The 19704-nt window shown below is 46.4% G+C and overlaps 2 protein-coding genes across 3 annotated transcripts in view; both read left to right on the top strand.

Moving 5' to 3' along the window:
• The window catches only part of TLR3 (toll like receptor 3), a 16856-nt gene extending 15328 nt beyond the window's left edge, over positions 1-1528 (top strand). For both annotated transcript variants that reach the window (XM_017506994.2, XM_017506991.2), the window contains one exon: positions 417-1528. In XM_017506994.2, the coding sequence (XP_017362483.1) occupies positions 417-645 (229 nt within the window). In that variant the 3' untranslated portion in view covers positions 646-1528. The remainder of the gene's footprint in view (positions 1-416) is intronic.
• A 14443-nt stretch (positions 1529-15971) lies between these two features.
• Positions 15972-19704, top strand: part of FAM149A (family with sequence similarity 149 member A) — a 64576-nt gene continuing 60843 nt past the window's right edge. Inside the window, exon 1 of the mRNA XM_037730834.1 lies at positions 15972-15989. The gene's annotated coding sequence lies outside the window, so the exon portion shown is untranslated. The remainder of the gene's footprint in view (positions 15990-19704) is intronic.

Consider the following 19704-nt stretch of genomic DNA (forward strand, 5'->3'; position numbering starts at 1 on the left):
TGTGATCTCAGCTCACTGCAGCCTCTACCTCCCAGGTTCAAGTGATTCTCCTGCCTCAGCCTTCCGAGTAGCTGGGATTACAGGTGCACACCGCCACGCCCCACTAATTTATGTATTTTTAGTAGAGTCGGGGTTTCACCATATTGGCAAGGCTTGTCTTGAACTCCTGGCCTCAGGTGATCCACCCACCTCGGCCTCCCAGAATGCTGGGATTACAGGCATGAGCAACCGTGCCTGGCCTCAATTAAAGTTTTAAATTAGCAGTATTACTCACAACTCAAAGAATTTTAAGAATAAAATTAAGAAAAAAACTCCCTGAGGGTCAGTAACAGTTTAAACTCTACAGAGTATTTCAAATAGTAGTGCTTCTGGCTGTTAAAAACTGTACATTGATTCTTCAATACATTTCTTCTTAGATTCAAGGTACATCATGCAGTTCAACAAGCTATTGAACAAAATCTGGATTCCATTATACTGATTTTCCTTGAGGAGATTCCAGATTATAAACTGAACCATGCACTCTGTTTGCGAAGAGGAATGTTTAAATCTCACTGCATCTTGAACTGGCCAGTTCAGAAAGAACGGATCGATGCCTTTCGTCATAAATTGCAGGTAGCACTTGGATCCAAAAACTCAATACATTGAATTTATTTAAATATTCAATTAGCAAAGGAGAAACTTTCTCAATTTAAAAAGTTCCATGGTAAATTTAAGTTTTACATAAAGGTGTTATGATTTGTTTATTCGTATTTGTAAGTGATTATATTCTATCACAATTATCTCTCTTCTAGGAAAATGTTTCTCCTTATTTCAGGTCTATTTTTGATAAATGACTTAATTTTACCCAAAACAAACATATAAACACATAAGAACATTGTTTACTAATAAATATACAATTGGCCACTGAGCCTATGGCAACTTAAAGGAGTCTTAAACATTTAAAACATTTTAAATGTTTTAAAACAGTCCTCATTTTAAAAAAAGTTGGAATTATATGAGGGTTTGTGATGATCTTTTTTTTTTTTTTTTTTTGGATGCACTTAGAATGAAAGATAATTGTTACAAAGGGTGTAATGCTATTCCTTTGTAAAAGTGTAAAATATATACCCATATTTTTAACAAGTTTAATTACAGTATTTTTTCAATGGAAAAACTTTCTATTTTAGTAAATACTTGTCTCAGTATTGATTTTGTTAAATGTTATTTTTTTTTAACATGCATTCCCAAGGGCAAAAGCCATTTGCAATTCATTTTCATTAGTTAATGAGATGATTATTTGAATGAATATTTACTTGTATTTTTCTGAGATAGGAGTTTCTGCTATTGGAGAGTAGAAACAATTCTCTTACTAAAAGTATGGTAGACAGGCTTGCTTTCTGAAGGCCAGTCAGTAATTGGCTTTGTGGAAACAGAACTTTCCTCCCATGGTCACAGACTCAGGAGATGGTGTTGGCAAAATCACTTGGTCCCACTGAGATTCTTTGACTCTTGATCTTGAAAATTCTGATAATAAATAGCATCTTAGATATTCCCATATAATTAGTGATAATGATCACTGTAAAATATATTCCCAGGAATGTATGATTTTACCATAAAATATATGCTGTGTATAAGGTAGTCCTTATCTAGAAAGACTGTTTTTATTTTTGCTTTTTGTGTTTGTTTGTTTATTTTTTAGGGACAGAGTCTCCCTCTGTCGCCCATGCTGGAGGGCAGTGGTGAGATCTCGGCTCACTGCAACCTCTGCTTCCTGGCTTCAAGCCATTCTCCTGCCTCAGCCTCCCAAGTAGCTGGAATTACACGTGCGTGCCACCATGATCGGCTAATTTTTATATTTTTAGTAGAGATGAGGTTTTGGCCAGGCTGGTCTTGAACTCCTGACCTCAGATGATCCACCTGCCTTGGCCTCCTAAAGTGCTAGGATTACAGGCGTGAGCCACTGCACCCGGCCTTTTTATTTTTGTTTTGCAATACAACAAAAAAAAGTTTTTAGTTTTGCAATAAAATAGAGTCTGATTATTGGAAATAGACATGAATAGCTTTTGGAAATATTTATCCTTCCAATATTTAAAGAGAAAGCTGAAGTTATAAAGCTGAGTTAATTTCTATACCTGAAACGTTCATTTGTCTGCTGAATTCAGGGAGCATTTGAGACATCACTTTTGGAACTTTGATGTAAATAGTTAAGTATTCCCAAGGCTGAGTTCCAACACCCTGGAATGAGAAACATCCACGGTACTGCTGGTTCGGAAAAGTCTATAGTCTGCCCACACTGTGAACGTGTGGAGAACTAATGGTCACTTTCAGATTATTTGCCACTCTTACAGCTGAGACACTATTTTTTCAGCATTTTAGTTAAGATTTGCTTTTTAAGTGTACAATAATCCTGTTTTATTTTGGCAAAATAAAATAAAAATCACAGCTTCTTCTTTTCTTATATGCTTTGTGTGTTATCAATAGTGTCAAGTATTCATAAGATATTTTAAATTAATCATTGTTGCGCATTAGTCAATATATTAAGTTGCTTAATATGTAATATATGAGTGCTATTTAACATATAATATCTATATTTAATATATCGATATGTTACTGGAGAGGGTGTCCAGGTTCTTGGTGCTTTGAGCAATGAACTGGACAAAATGAACAAAGAATGAGGCAACAAAAGGAGAGATTTATTGGAATCGAAAGCACACCCCACGGGTGGGAGCCGCCGAGCGAGCCGCTCAGAAGCTGGGTTACAGAATGCTCTTGAGTTTAAATACTCTGTAGAGGTTTCCATTGGTTCCTTGGTGCATGCCCTATGTAAAGGAAGAGGCTAAAGGGAAGTTACAGTTATTTACTTGGTGTGCACCCTATGCAAGTGAAGGGGGTGTTTTCTGGTAGACTTACAAAGTTACTTACTTCGTGGTAGAATGTTGGGGTTTTTCCATTTGATTTAGTTGCAAGAAGCGTTTAAGTTCCCTGCCGCCAAGACCCTATTCTCCTGCCTCAAATATATCAATGACATATTCAATATTTCGTTAAGTTGCTTAATATTTAAGAGGTTAAGATGTACAGATAATGACCTCTGAATACAAATAAAACTGGTAAAAGGTGTAAACTCTGACTCCTATCTGACCTAGGCGGGAAGTAACATCCTGAACTTCTGCCTGCTGTCCTGTGTAATTGTTCTCAGGAGGGGCGCTTGTCCCTGGGGCTGGAGAGAAGGGGACTAAGGAAAGGATGTTTGTCGGGCCTCTTGTGTGATTCGCACAGGTGACTCGACTTGTTTGAATCCTCACAGGGCACCGTCCTGATATCTGTTCACTCCAACTTCTTCCTGTTTTTCACACCGCAGAACAAAACCCAACGGAATCAACATTGAGTTTCAAATCAACCTTGGTATCTAGGCTGTACCTAAAAATGAAAACTTTTAGATTGTAGTAAGAAGTAGATGCTGTCAGTTTGTTAGTGAGGAGGGGACGAGTTTCCAGTGCCACTCCGTTAACAATGTCTGATTATTCAAATATACACCTTAGGTTGTAAAAGTGACTCAATGCTGAGTTACAGTGACCACTGAAAAATGTAAAGGTGCTTCAAATCAAGAACTTAGGAGGAATTTCTTGCAATCTGTTGAGACACAAAACAGGTTAGCGGTTGTCAGGACCTAGGAACAGGAATGGGGAGTGGCTGCAAATAGGCGGAAGAGATCTTTTTTGGGTGACGCAAATGCTCTAGAATTGGATTATGGTAATAATTTGTACAACTCTGTAAATTTACTAAAAGTTACTGAGTTGGATACTTAAAACAGATACATTTTATGATTTCTTTTGTAAATCATAGATTCACAAAGCCATTAAAAATAGTATTCTTTGAGCAGGTACAGCTAGCCCTGTGCTAGCTACTGTGGTGAACAGGAGCATGGGATACAGGTATGGCAACAGGAGCTGGGGGAAGGGATTTTCAAAGATGGTCCTGGGCAGGGACGGCTCCACGGAGGAGATACAGCCCGTTCCAAGGTGGGCGAGATTTCAGTGCGTGGAGAAGGTGGCGGAAGGCACAGCAAGAGGGAAGATCATGAGGGAGACGTGAATTTGGTGTTTGGAGATAGTGGCGTGCCGAAGAGGTTGGAACCAGGCTCCAGAGTGTGGCAGAGGTGTTTACATGCCGTGTTTAGAAGTTGTGGCTTTATAGGTTTCAACTGGCAAACCCAGACCTCGTGATAAAATTCCCTCCTGGGATCTCTGCCTTAGATGTAGGTGTGAGCCACTTAAACAGAGGAGTACAGATATAACTTCACAGCCCAAAGCCAGGCTGGCTCTTACAGAACAGAAAAGGGCTGTAAGCACCTTTTTTCCCTATAAACAAATACATCTGTGTTAAAATAAAAAAGGACAATCACTCATGAGTCATTAGTTACACTAGATGACGTGTTAGCCACTGTTAGCTCTAGCAGGTCTCTAGCCCTGCTCCATGGTCCTATTTAACGTAGAAAAGAGCCGTGCTATGTGAGTGTTCTCAGAAACCATGCTTTGTGTGCATTGGGCAGGAGTCATCAGACTTTTTGGTGGTGGAGCTCTTCCAGTTTCGCTTGAGGATTTCTGGGCAGACAGGGTTGGCTTATTTAGCTTCCTTTTCTCTTAGGTCAGTTCCCCAGGAAACAAGATTCTGGGATGGAGATTTGCATGAAGGAAGTTTCAGGGGTGCTCTGATTTACAAGTGAGTGAAATAAGCTGGATTGGGATAAGACAGGATGATTAACTGTGATGCAATTCACAATTGCAACTGAGTTCGTAGCTAACCCTACAGCGAGCTATGGAGCTGAAATGACCCTACAGAACTGGCAAAAATCTAGGCAAAGAGGCTGGCCCTCTCTCCATGCCCTCACATCAACCAGTCACTGACACAGGCAGCCACAGGGAGGAAGTGAGACCTTAAGTAAAATGTTTTGCCAAAAGAAATTCAAAGGGGAGGCCCCGGTTGTGAACCATCAGAAGCTAACACACTGTGCAGCTGGGGGAATAAGTGCCTGGATCCCTAGAGCAGGACTCCCTGTAAAATGGTCCTTTAAAAATGATCCTTAACAGTGAGAAAGTGATGACATTGAAAGGGATCTGACCCAACCAACTCCATCTTGCTTCTAACCTTGTTCACTTCCGAGTGTAGGCAAACTAACTTTGGGAGGAAAGTAGTTTATCATTTAACGTCAAAACGAAGGTGGTAACTTCCCTTTCCCAAAACGAGCCTCCTTCTTGCCAGGGAACCCGACTGCCTTTGTAGGACTAACAAATTCGCCACGAGATTTGTAACTCAATGACACCTGCAGACAGCATCACTATTTCAGAATGTAAGGCTGGCCTTTGGAGATGTCATCTCAAGTTTTTGCATTTCTGACAAATGATGGCTCATCCAGACCTGCCGACAAGTCCTGTGGCTCCACCTAGGAATCGACTCGGCGTAAGAGGACAGGCTCAGCTTCCTCTGATTTCATCCCCAGCCCAAACAATCAGCACCTCGCATTCCCTGGCCCCCTACCCACCAAACTATCCTGAGCATCTCCAGGATCTGAGGGGTTCAGCCCACAGAAGCAGAGAGAGAACGGACAGAGAAGCCTTTCCTTGGTGGGTACAGGTACCATCCGGCCTGGGGCCTTTGGCGGCCTAACGCTGAGTTGCTGCCTCTTTCTTTCATGAGTGCTTCTGTCATTTCTTCAGAAATCCAGCCTCTTCCCTTGCAGCCTAACTCGCAGGCTCTGGTGAGCCGCCCCCAGCACAGGTGCATCCATGGCTCCCAGGATGGAATACAATGAATCCAAAGCTTTCCATTGGCCTGTCCCAACCCGGGTTCCAACTTCTCTCCTGCTGTGGCTTCATACACCTAAGCCATTGACTGGTGTTCCTCACTAGTGTTGTAAGATAACATCTCGTAGAAGGGGGCCCTGCCAAAAGATGTGGAAAGACTGCATACGCCCTTCTCGCCTAGGAAATATCCAGTGCATACCAGAATATTCAAAACCGAGATGCCTGCTATGAAGGAAGCCGTGGAACCTCCGTTATTGAGGTAGCCGTTAAAGCCGTCTGATTGCAGAACGCTTCAATCCTAGCTGTTCCCAGCACTCTGCCAAAAGCACATTCCGCACAGCACGCTTTGGGAACACTCTGGGTAAACCTGATTATTCTAGTTCTTGCCTCTTTAAGAAATTCTCCTTTTCACACCTTGCCCACCTTAGAGGTCACAATTTGTTTTTTATGGCCTTCTCCACTTTTCGCACCCATTCTTTTTCTTTTACTTAGATTTTTTTTCCCCCTTTTTGAGGTAGTTGCCCAGGCTTGAGTGCAACGGCATGACCTCGGCTCACTGCAACCTTGACCTTCTGGACTCAGGTGATCCTCCCCCCTCCCCCTCCCCAGTAGCCAGGACTACAGGTGTACACCATACATCATACTTCATCCATGCCTTTAGTCTAATAGTATACTGTGTTGCAGACACCATTATAATATCTGACTCTGTCCCGAGCACTTGAAATAGGATAGAGCCTTGAACACACAGAGCCCCGTCAGACTCATCTTGGGATCCCCAGTATCTAGCAGGATGACTGGAACACAGTAACTTTTCAAACAAGAAGCTGCTGGAAAAGTAAATGCTAGATTGAAGTTGTGGCAAGGGGCCTAGAAAGGGAGTAGGCGCGTGAGATTGGGGGGAAACACACTTCTACCAACAGGAAATTTCATCTCCAGGAGCTCTGGCATTCCCTCTGGCCTCCAGCTCTGCAGTATCTATTCCAAGAACATGCCAGCACGCCGGGAAGAACGGTGTGGGATTCTAGGTCCCTACTGAAATCCTTTGAGGCCGGGCGCCATGGCTCACGCCTGAAAATCCCAGCACTTTAGGAGGCTGAGGCGGGCAGATCATGAGGTCAGGACATGGAGACCATCCTGGCCAACATGGCGAAAACCCTAAATACAAAAATTAGCTGGGCGTGAAGGTGAGTGCCTGTAATCCCAGCCACTTGGGAGGCTGAGGCAGGGGGAATCACTTGAACCAGGGAGTTGGAGGTTGCAGTGAGCCGAGACCGTGCCATTGCACTCCAGCCTCACCACAGAGCGAGACTCCGTCTCGAAAACAAACAAGCAAAAAACCCTTAGTTTATATTCTAAGTTTTTTTGTGATCTTGTTCTTTTCTTTCATGTTTCATGTGCAACCATTCCCGCATAAGTGCCTGACACAGAGTAGCAATTCACAAAACGTTTGCTGATGGAGTAATGAAAGCATTGGTGAATGAATACACCCGGAATAACATCGTAGCTTTCCGGGACAGCAGTGAGAAATCCTCTCTGTTCTCCAAGTGTGCCTCACCCTTTCCAATTTCCATCCATTTGTGGGGTTGTTTTCACTGCTCTGTGTTCTCCTTTCCTTGGCTAAGTCTTGCAGTTTTAGGGTGAGATCCGGTGTTCACTTGCCTTCTAAGCCTCCCTGAACACTCCCTGGGACAGCTGCTAGCTAGCTCTTTACCCTGAGCCAAGGGCCTTGGATAGGAAGGACGTCACCTGGTAGACTGTAAGTGCCTGAGTGTGTGAGCTTGAGATCCACCGTGCCAGGGCAGGAATCTGCACAAATCCCAGGTAGGAGAGGGGGCTTTGCCTTGGCTGCCATGTGACTTTGAAGGGAGTTCTCAGTGGGGCCTCTTTTCCAGTCTACTATTTTGCTGATAATCACCCTTCTTCAGAGCAAGGGGGTTTAAAGAGCTATTCTTCTTCACGTTGCTTTGGTATCAAGCAATTTCCACTGGGATGAACACCGGGTGCAGTGAGGTCACCCTTCCTCAGAGAAACCCCGCTGCCTACCCAGTGGTGAGAAACAGAGGGCCCTTCCAGACACCCCCGATCGCAGTTCACCCCCACTTCTGGCAGTGTAGCGATTCTGCAGCCTCCTCTGACGTCATCCATCCCTGCTGGCTCATGTGTCATGGTCTGCCCTTAAGTATGTGGTTCCAACCCCAGCTTGGAAGAGAGTGGAGGAAACGGGACTGGCCCTCGCCATGCCCTCCCTCCTTAGGAAGCCCCTGGTACTTCTGAACGGAATAGTCGCAGAGGGGATAAAGGGGGACGAGGCATTTAAGGGATGGCTCAGGACGTGGTTGGAAAATTGACCTTCTTGTGAATCTTGGCACAGTGGATTTTGAATATTGTACTTTCAGATAAATTCCAGGAGGTGTCACAAGTCATGCTCCAAACTGTAAGGAGAGTCTCACCAGGTCCATGCTCTATCCTTCATCTTCCTCCTCCCTCTTATTTCTCTTTTTATCTACCTTCTATCTCCTTTCCCTCTTCTTCTGCTCTCCCTGAATTATGCCCCAGTCTAGAGGCGTGCTCAGCAGGAAAACACAAACTCTGGTGGGATGGATGTGTCTAAAGTCTGTGTGCCTAGCTGTTATTCTTGTGTTTATGAGCCTCTTACCAAAGCACTATGATGTTGACGTGTCATCTAGAAATACAAAGGCAGGCTTTGAGAAGGTCTCTCACTGTCTCTTTAATGATAGCATTTGAAATGGTGAAGAAGCCTTGGTGCATGCATTACATCCACAGAGCACAGAGGCACTGCAAGTCGGTAGACGCCTTTAGTCTGATAACAATAGACAGTCAGACTTTTCACTGAAGCTCCCGGCTACAGCAGACCCCGCAGTTACCCGCCCAGTAGACACCCACACCTCTTACTCTTCCTTGCCTTAGGGATGCTGATTTTGTTCAGGGGAGCAACGAAACCAGGGAAAGGGGCTCCCTTCTGTAGCCCTAGGGGGTGCGCTGATAATAAACAAAGGTAATGTGATTTCTCTTTCTACTCTTTCCTCTATTTTTTAAGTTTTTATTTCTCATTGAGACAGGGTCTCACTTTGTTACCCAAGCTGGAAAAGCGCAGTGACGTAATCTCTGCTCACTGCAGCCTCGACTTCTTGGGCTCAAGGTCCTCCCACTTCAGCTTCCGGAGTAGCAGGGAATACAGGCAGGAGCCGCTATAACCAAGCTAGTTTTCTAAAGATGTGGGCTGGTCTCAAACTCCTGGGCTCAACCCATCTGCCAGCCTTGGCCTCCCAAAGTGCTGAGGTTACAGGCGCCAGCCACCATGTCCAGCTATTTCTCTTTCTGATGATTTGTTTAGCTGTGGACTTTTGACCTGGTTATAACCAATGGGACTCAATTGGAGAAGCTTCTGGAAAGTAATCTGTTCTTTAATGAGAGACGGTGACCTGAGCCTTCTCCTTACCTTGGATGTAGCTATTTATTTATTTGTTTATTTATTGAGACAAAGTCTCGCTCTGTCTCACTCAGGCTGGAGTGCAATGGCATGATCTCGGCTCACTGCAACCTCCACTTCCCGAGTTCAAGTGATTCTCCTGTCTCAGCCTCCCAAGTAGCTGGGGTTACAGGCATGTGCCACCACGCCCAGCTAATTTTCATATTTTTAGTAGAGATGGGTTTCACCATGTTGGCCAGCGTGGCCTCGAACTCCTGACCTGGTGATCCACCTGCCTTGGCCTCCCAGAGTGCTGGGACTACAGGTGTGAGCCACTGTGCCTGTTTAAAGAAAGTTGGCTGGTGCTGAGGGTGACACCTCAGAAACACCAGGAAACAAGCCATTCGCCCTGACAACGTGTGAACAACAGAGAATGAGCTTGAGTCTCTATGACACTGGTAGTTCACCGCAGCAATCCCGGAAGCAGCGAATTGTGGGCTTCTTACTCTGTGATCTACGTAAGCATCTTGAATGCTCAAGCTAAGGCCAGCGAAGGATGTTGCTGATCGCTGCGGCTGAATGTACCTCCCCTGCCTCTGTGGTCTGGTCCTCAGCATCTGCTACAACACTCGTGGAATGCGGACATGGTCTATCAAGAACCACTGTGATGTAACACTGCCTTTTGATCAGCTGTAAATTGTTCTTATTGTTTTTATTTTATTTCATTTCATTTTTTGAGACAGAGTTTCACTCTTGTCCCCCAGGCTGGAGTGCAGTGGTGCGATCACGGCTCACTGCAACCTCTGCCTCTTGGATTCAAGCTTCTCCTGCCTCAGCCTCCCGAGTAGCTGGGATTATAGGTGTCCACCACGGCAGCTGGCCTAAAATTGTTCTTACTGTTATTTTAATAGTTTTCCCTTCATGCCTGTAATCTCAGCACTTTGGGAGGCCAAGGTGGGCGGATCACGAGGTCAGGAGTTCGAGACCAGCCTGACCAACATGGTGAAACTCCGGCTCTACTAAAAATACAAAATTAGCTGGGCATGGTGGTGTGCACCTGTAATCCCAGCTACTCAGGAGGCTGAGGCAGGAGAATCACTTGAACCTGGGAGGAGAAGTTTACGGTGAGCCGAGATCGTGTCACTGTACTCCAGCCTGGGTGACAGAGAGAGATTCTGTCTCCAAAAAATAAAAAAAGTTCCCTCAGCAGAATACAGAGTCCTCAATCAAACAGCAAGAAAATCTGCCCAGGGCTTTACAGAGGCTTTCATTTATTATCACCGAAAACAAATAATACATGCTTGTTGCAAACATTCACATCATACAAAAATGAATAAATAAACTTGGAAGCAAATGTAGCTGTAATTGCCTTCTAGATCTTTTTCTCTAGTTATTCAGAGTAACCTGGGATCACATGTAATATAATAAAAACGAAGCTCTACTGAGGATTTGCCAAGTGCTATGTATGCTCTGTTCCAACGACCTCACATGTTAACGTATTAGTTAACGTAACTCTTACAAGGTACCGTTCCGATAAGCACTGTCCGGGAAGCTGAACAACAGAGAGAAGTCTTGGTATTGTTTAGTGGCAAAGACAGACTGTGAGCCCACACAGCTCAGACCCTCAGGCCACCAGACTCCAATGCCCCCCTGTGGTGCTTAGTAAATATGTGTCGAATCAACAAATGTTTCTCATTGTTCAGAAGTTTGACAGTTTCATAATCAAAATTGACAGTATTTTTCTTTGTAGTTTCTGGCCCCGGTGCCACGCTAAGTGAGGCGATTAAACTTCTCAAACAGATTAACTGCTCAGGTTATTTGTTTTAACTTTCAAGTTTCCAAAACACATTTCTTCATAGCAACCTGGTCATAATTTCCTAATACGTTCTCCATGATGCAGCCAAGTGTTATTGTACACATCAGAAAGACAATTCATGAAATGGTTCATCAATATAAGCAGAATGATTTTATCGCATGAAGCAGGACTCTGACATGTCCAATAGTCTGTATAAAACCATTAGAAAGAAAGATTGACTGTCTCTCACTTCCTGATCCTGCTGGAGTCACACTCCATCGCCTGAGGCTCAGGTTCTGAGGATGACATGCTGCTGGTAATTAACAGAGAAGCCTGGCAGCATGTATGAGAGACTGTTGATGGATGAACAGTGGGAACAAAAGACTGGACACCTTGCTAAGAACGGCTTACCATGTTTGCAGGTATAGGTCATTTTCAAAGGAAGGCCCTCCAAACAAAGGGATCCACCATTCATTCGGCATGCCTTCTTCCCGAGGCTGGCTGGGGAGAATGCCACATCCAGGACCCAAACCAGCGATGACACTTCTTCCCTGTCACCACCGTCTTCCTTTTTATGATTCTTGTCATTCTCCCTATAAATTTAAAACTGTTATGATTACCATTTTAGCTTGTAGCCAGCTTTTTAGAGTGAATTTATCCACTAAAGACTTTCATAGAGCTACAAGCCAGATACTATGATCTTGAAGTACCTCCAAGTTAATACCCCAACCATGGTATTTCCTAATGGACTGCCATAACGAAGTACCAGGAGCTGGGTAGATTAAAACAACAATTTTTTTTTCTCACAGTTCTGGGATCAGGAAGTCCTAACTGAGGTGTTTGGGGACCTGTAGGGGCGGAGTCACCCCTGCCTCTTCCTAGCATCTGGTAGTGGCCATCAGCCTGCAGCACCCTTCGGCTCGTGGCTGCTTCACTGCAGTCTCTGCCTCTGTCATCCCATGCTGCTCCCCCTGTGTGTCTGTGCTCACATCTCCCTCTTCTTAAAGAGTACACACCGGGCACGGTGGCTCACCCCTGTAATCCCAGCACATTGGGAGGCTGAGGTGGGTGGATCACCTCAGGTCCAGTAGTTCGAGACCAGCCTGACCAACATGGAGACACCCTGTCTCTACTAAAAATACAAAATTAGCTGGGAGTGGTGGTGCTCGCCTGCAATCCCAGCTACTTGGGAGGCTGAGGCAGGAGAATTGCTTGAACCCAGGAGGTGGAGGTTGCAGTGAGCTGAGATCGTGCTTCCAGCCTGGGCACCAAGAGTGAAATTCCATCTCAAAAAAAAAAAAAAAAAAAAAGAGTACACCCATCCTACTGGACAAGGGTTTATCCTAGTGACCTCAGCTTACCTTGATTCCATCTGGAAAAACCCTATTTCCAAATAAGGACACATTCACATGAACTGGGGGTAGGACCTCAACATATCTTTAAGGGGACGCAACTCAAATGTACCCACAGCTGGGACACAAGCAAACACACCTTACAGACAGAATGCCTTCAAGGCCGGGATCCGGAAGGGTCTACAGCTCTTCTCTAGCTTCATTCACAGCATCTATCTGTATACTTAAGAAAAAGTATATTCCCTTCCCACAGAAGGGAAGCAGTAAGGGAAACATGGAAAGTTCTAAAATCAGAGAGCCCAAGACAGCTGCATGAATGTGCCCCTGTTCAGGAAGGGTTGCTCCTGAAGGGGAAGGGTGCTTGGCTCCAATGGTTAATGTCCCCTGTATGTGAAGCATGTGATGCCTTCCCCCAGCTTTGATTCCAAACTCACTTAGCAATCATTGGAATTAATTTGTTCCTAACAGGAATTCCTCTTACAGGGAAAGAGAAGATGATGCAACATTACATCAGTGCTTTATGAGTCAGGTTAATGGGGCTCCACACTGAGAGAGGCTGGTCAGCTGTGAAGGTGCTGGGCCGTCAGATTTGAGTCTGAAAGATCAGGAATCTGGAGTTCTGGCAGCAAAGTGCTACCCTCCAAGGATGCAGGTGAGCTGAATCAGGCTTTGTGCCACAATGGCCCTGCCTTGCTGTTACTGCAAGTTACATACATATGTTGAGATTCAATCAAGTGACTAGCAGCATACTCACTGAAAGCAAATACTCTAGCAACGATGGCTATTTGCATTGAAAGTGACCTGATATATTTAGGGTTTAATTACCCCATGAATCAGAATAAGATCTTTATGAAATAAACAACAACAAAAAAACTGAAGGAGTGCTGTATGAAAACAGGCCAGCGTTGGGACGACCGTCCAGACTTCGGAGGCTGCCTGGTGAGTTGCTACAGAAGAGGAACATGAGAGCACGAGAAACGTTCACGGTTCAAGACCAGCCTGTTCCTGGTCTTTGCGTTGTGACGGAGTTGGCACTGCTTCCCTGGCTTGCCCCCAGCCCTCTGCCTCTTATCATGGCTGCCCTCGGAGGTGTCTGTTCTTAATTTCCTCTTTCTCTCATTTTGATTCTTCACTGCATGCTGGTGCTTCACACGCTGACTACTGTGTGCTCCTGTCTCTCTGAACATCCAAGGCCCTCTAAAATCTGACCCTAGGCAGCCATGTCTCTTCATCCTGTAGGCACACAAATGCTCTGCTGTCCCCAAGCGAATGTTGACTATGAAGGGTACCATCACCTGTGCTTGTTTTCTAGGGCACTCATTGGACACTCAGCATATGACATGGATTATTCCAGGCTCTGGGAAGAGAATAGCTCTTCCTTTGCATGCCTGTGCTTAATGCAGTCTTGAGGCAGACGAGTGCTCAGTGTATGTTTGTTGGTGGCCGTTAGATGCAAAAAAGGAATCACAACAGGATATCATAAGCAGAAGACTGGCTAACTGGCTCCAAATAATGCAAAACTTAGCATTACCGTGGAAGTTTACGGTGGCTCGACTCCAGTTTGATAACTTACAAAAGTTTCAAGTACAGACACATGAATGTCAGTTTACTCACTACCAGACTTAATTCATCTCTTTTCTCTACCCCAGATCAGGAAATGTATCTCCTGGGATCAAAGCAGAAACCTTTCCCTGAATATTAATGGACAAACTCTGTCGATCTCTCATTATTATTTTTTTGACGCAGTGTCTCACACTATCACCCAGGCTGGAATGCAGTAGTGCCATCATGGCTTATCTAAGGCACAAGCGATCACCTCAACCTGGGACTGCAGGTATGTGCCACCATGCCTGGCTAATTTATTTTAATTTTTATTTTTGTAGAGATGGGATCTCCCTGTGTTGTTGCCCAGGCTGGCCGGAACTCCTAGGCTCAAGCGATCCTCCCAACTCCGCCTCACAACGTGCTGGGATTACGGGCAGGAGCCACCGCGCCTGGCTGCAGTATCTTATTTTTTATTTATTTATTTTTTTTATTGCATTTTAGGTTTTGGGGTACATATGAAGAACATGCAAGATTGTTGCATAGGTACACACATGGCAGTGTGATTTGCTGCCTTCCTCCCCTTCACCTATACCTGGCATTTCTCCCCATGCTATCTTGAACCTGGAAACCATCATTCTCAGCAAACTGAAAAAAGAGCAGAAAGTATCTTATTTTCTAATCTTGCTCCACACTGACCCCACACCCCTGCAGATGCTCACTCACACGCTCTACGTTTCACGTATATTTCTCAGATTAAGCAAAATACAATGTATTATTCCAGTTAGTAAAAAAGTTTCCCTTTCATATCTGTCTTTGAATTTGCAGTCATTCCGATTATATTTTGAGTTCTCAAACATTTGCGTTACCTAGTCTGTTGGTTCACTCGGACAGGTGTTTAAACAGGCGTGTGTGGGTCTCACCAGCTCAGCTCTCGGAGCCGGTCCTGTCTGCAGGTTCCCGCCTGGCGCACCTCGCTGTGGCTCCACCCCACCCTTAGTGACCCGCCTTGACCAGGACCCTGGGGTGGGGGGTGGGGGGAAAGCTGCTGTTTCTAGCTCTTTCGCCCAAACACGCCTTCCCACCCGCCTTCCCTAACATCGGACAGGTGCCCTGACCCCGGCACGCGCAGGCTTGTCGGGCTGGTCCGTTCCAGACCGTTTCGGAGCCAGGATTCGCCTTCCCGGTCCCGGGCCTGAGCTCGGCGGGTGGGATCTGCGAGGCTCCCCGCGCGGGGGAAATGGGCGAGGGCTCCTTTAAGGCGGAGGCGGGCGGGGAGCGCGGCATCCCCGCGGGCACAGCCCGAGCCGCCGCGAGGCCCAGTTAGCCGGGGGCGCGGCCGGGCGCGCAGAACGGGGCGAGGCTGCTCCCTGCGGCCGGGGGTGGGGGGCGACCCAGCGGCGCGGAGCGGAGCGGGCGCGGTGCCTCGGGGCGGAGAGGGTTAGGGTGCGGAGACCCCGGGCTCTTCGGCCCCGCCCGCCGCCTCGGCCGGATCCCGCGCTGTGCGCTCTCGCGCGGCGCGTCCACGGTGGAGGCGTGGGGGCCGCGGGGCCGGACCTCGGGCCTCTCTCGGCCAAACTCTTCAGGACTCGCCGGCGGCCCCCGCGGGCCCCTCCTCCGGCCGCTCGGGAGCTGCTGGCGCCGCAGGCCGCGGGTCCCCGGGGCGGGCACCCCGCTGGGCGCCGCCGCCACCCCGGCCCGGCTCCGCGCCCTGGCTCCGGGCCCCAACTCCTACCCCGGGGGCTCCGCCGCAGGAGCAGTGCGGACCCCGCCTCGTGGCCCAGCAGCCCGGGAGCGGCCGAAGCCCGGCCCCAGCTCCCTACGCCGCTGGCTCCCGGCCCGCCTGGTGGTCCCCGCGCGGCCGCCCACGGAACCCGCGCCCGCCTGGCCCGGGGGAGCGAGAGCCGGACGCCTGCGTGCCCCCCGGAGCTGGCCCCGGAACGCTGCTGCCCACCGTGCCCGACGTCGGCGAGGACGCGCCCTCGGGTGGCAACTCCGCGGGTGGCGAAGCGTGAGTAGCAGCGGGGTCCGGGCGCGCGCTCCTTTTCCTGCCACCCCGACCCCTCCGCCTGCCGCCCTCACCTTCGCAGGTGCGTTTTAGGAGGTAAAACACCGGCAGTAACTTCCACCAACCCCTGGGCACCCTCCTTGCCCTTTTCCTGGGTCAGCCCTTGGCTTTGCGGGCCTCCAGGTACAAGCAGGGACCTGCTTTGCGCGTTTTCTGAGTGAATCATAAGGGGGCGGAAGAAAAAGACAACGTTGTTTCCCTTCTGCCAGCATTGCTACTTAGAGCGTTTGTTAGTTTGGTTTTCTTAAGGAGTTTTGGAAGTTCCTTTCTTTGTCTCAGAATGTAGCAGGCATGCAGGGAAACCGAACACACACCTCTGCAGCAACTATTTTAAGAAATGGTGAGACCTTGTGCTTACTAATTTCCAAGGAGCAGCCCCTAGTCTTACCAAGTGGGATGGGTCTCCTTTGTGTGACATCTGGTTAGTTTATATATGCGTAACATCATCTGACACGAATGGAATTGTAATGCCTAGGACACGTCTGATTATTTCCCTAGAGCTCCTGAGAGCCGCCGCTGTGACCTGAGTTACTACAGAAACGTGACTTCATGGGAACATTTTCACTGGGAATTGGAGGCCACTTCCCTCAACAACCCCCCCACCCCACGCGCACACCCCTCTCACTTCCGATAGTAGTGATAAAAACATTGCTCTTTCAAAACGTGTTTTAGAACTAAGACGAATTTTAATTTTTGATGAACAGAGCATATTGTTAGCTATTCTTCAGTGGGTAAAACTTCATCCTGAATGCTGTAAAGGAATAGTGAAATGGTCAGACACAGGGGCGCCCATTCACAGGTTTCTACATTGTCATCTAGTGAGGCCATTCCCTACCCCCCCTAAAAAATCCTGACTGATTTTTGAATTCATACTGATCCTGACTCATTCACAATTTAAATAATTACAATTTCACAAAATTGCGCGATATTCATGTCAACATGAAAATAAGCAGTTAAACAAAAAGTTGTTCCCATTCATTAACAAATACTATATAATGAAATATGTTTATCAACTGATATTTTTCCCTAAGGAAGATTAATTGCTTTTGGAAAACTGACTGGAATACGTATGCCTGAGGAATTAGACCTTTGTTCTTGGCAACTGGTCCTTAACATTTATGCAATTAATGTTTTATGAGCAAACAGAACTACACACTGACCTTAAACTCTACTCTTAGTGCTTTTAACAAAAAGGCACTGAAATATGCAGCATGGCCAGTGAAAGAATTGGTGTTAGTTTCAGTTCTTGAACATCTTAGCCCATGTTTATATTGTGCAAAAATTTGCAAAAGACACTTTTTCAGTAACACTGCATTTGGCATTATTTACAGAAGAGATTATCCTGAATTAACAGATGCATTCAATTTTATAGACAGTGAAGAAATTGAAATTTTAAAATTACTATGATTATTTTTTGAGATGAGGCCTCCCTCTGTCACCCAGGCCGGAGTGCAGTGGTGTGATCACTGTTCACTGCACCCTCAACCTCCCAGGCTCAAGCATTCTGATTCTCTCATCTCAGACTCTCGAGGATCTGAGACTACAGGTGTGAGCTACCATGCCTGGCCAATTAAATTGTGTGTGTGTGTGTGTGCAGGGACGGAGTCTCCCTGTGTTGCCCAGGCTGGTCTTGAACTCCTGGCCTCAAGCAGTCTTCCCACCAAGGCATTGCTGGGATTACAGGCATGAGCCACTGCATCTGGTCATGAAATTGGATTTTAGATAAGTGCCATGAGAAGTAATATACACAGCTAGGTGCTTTGCAGAATCTTCCTGAGCCTGTGTGCTCCTGCTGTCTGCAGCAGGTAAAGGCACACAGAGGCAGGAAGCAGACTGGCCCTCTGGGCATGCCATTTTTCCTTTCCTTTCAGACCTGTGACTACTCACGTTCCCTTCCTCTCATCATACCTAATCCTTTTTCAATCACTAAAACATAAAAAGAGATGAAGGGGAAGGAAGAAAGGACTAAGGTGACTTTTCCTTCGATACTACAGACTTTGCACCTTGAAGGATTTTTCTCCTCTCCTGGATTTCTGCAGTGGTGATTTATAACACAGAATAAACAAACATAAGACAATGAATTTAAATTTGCGCCTACTATGTCATCTGTCACTTGGCAAAGCTGCTGCTGTTAGCCTGCGTGGTTAATATTAAAATCAGGAATTTAAATTTCAAGTCTGGGAACATGGAGAAATGGGTAATGTTGAGGAAAAAAGAGTGATGAGACAGAATGTGAATACGTATAAAGGAAACGTAAACCTATTCACAAGAAATGTAGATCAATTTTAAGGCTGTGGCACGGAGCTACAAAGGAAAACCCTATTAACAGTTTATACTTTTTTGATAACTCATACGCTTTACATTTGCCTGATTCTTTACTTGGCTTTAAAAAAAAAAAAAAAAAAACCTAAAACTAAAATTAGTGAAATTAACTTGAGTAGGAAAATATGCAAAATATCCTGCCCTTTAGAGGGTTTTTTTGTAAACAAAGATGCTGAATAGCAGCAGGGTTTTTGATCTCTGACCCAGGAATTCTGTAAGAGAAAGGCCCGTGGAAAGGAAACTGCCCTTTTTGCTCCTCAGGGCATGCTGGCTGCACGTCTGAGCCAGATGCAGGGGATACAGCGCTCTCTTTCTTCACCTCACTTCCTGCATCCCTAGCTGTGTGATCGGCGCCTTCGACCTTCACCTGGGCTTCCCTGTGCATTTCGTGTCTGTGTTACGCCTCAGTGTTTTCCAGTCTCACTCATCCCTCTTCACCACCTCTTTGCACACGTCCGGTTTGAGACACACACTACACCTTGAGACGGTCTTACTCTCTTACTTGTTCTGCAGATTTAAGAATTCCTAGCAGTATGTAAGGTGGGTAGATAGATAATTGCTGTGTATGAATGTTGGTAGATTGTAAACTCCTCCAGTCGGGAAGTATTTATTGCTTGTATAGTCGTAGCTATTAGTATACACTCCTCTTTTTATTTTTGAGGGATGGAGTTCCAATGTTGAAATCACGTTAGTGTGGAAACATGGCAGTGGCTGCTGGAAGGGCTTGCCAGTGTGGCTGGCAGTGAAGTGATTGGAGGGGCTCCTCTGGATTCCTCTGACATTGAGGCAGCCTCCAGGGTGGGGAAGCCTGCAGACCTGGAAGTCAGAGGAGGTGGATATCATCTCAAACCTTTTGCTAGCGGAGCCGTTCTGGGCAGGTTATTCATTTTTCCCTAGCTGTAGTTTTTCTTTCTTAATAATATGGAGGTGAAAATAATACTTTCCGCGTAGAGGTGCTCTAGAAATTAATTAAAATAATGTATTAAGTAACACAGAGAAATGCTTTTAAAAAAAAGAGTGTGTTATCTGCGGGGCGTGGTGGCTCATGCCTATAATTCCAGCACTTTGGGAGGCGGACAGATCACCTGAGGTCGGCAGTTCTCGACTAGCCTGACCAGCAAGGAGAAACCCCGTCTCTACTAAAAACGTGAAAAGTAGCTGGCGTGGTAGCACGTGCCTGTAGTCCCAGCTACTCGGGAGGCTGAGGCAGGAGAATCGCTTAAACCCAGGGGGCAGAGGTTGTAGTGAGCCACATCGCACCACTGTACTCCAGCCTGGGCGACAAGAGCGAAAACTCCATCTCTAAGTGTTATGTATGGTTCCTTCCTGCTTCTTGGCACAGAAATGAAAATTGAGAGCCGTGTCTCAAGCCTGTAATCCCAGCACTGTGGGAGGCCGAGGCGGGTGGATCACGA

The sequence above is a fragment of the Cebus imitator genome, unplaced genomic scaffold, assembly GCF_001604975.1.
Source record: "Cebus imitator isolate Cc_AM_T3 unplaced genomic scaffold, Cebus_imitator-1.0 Scaffold365, whole genome shotgun sequence".
NCBI lineage: Eukaryota > Metazoa > Chordata > Mammalia > Primates > Cebidae > Cebus > Cebus imitator.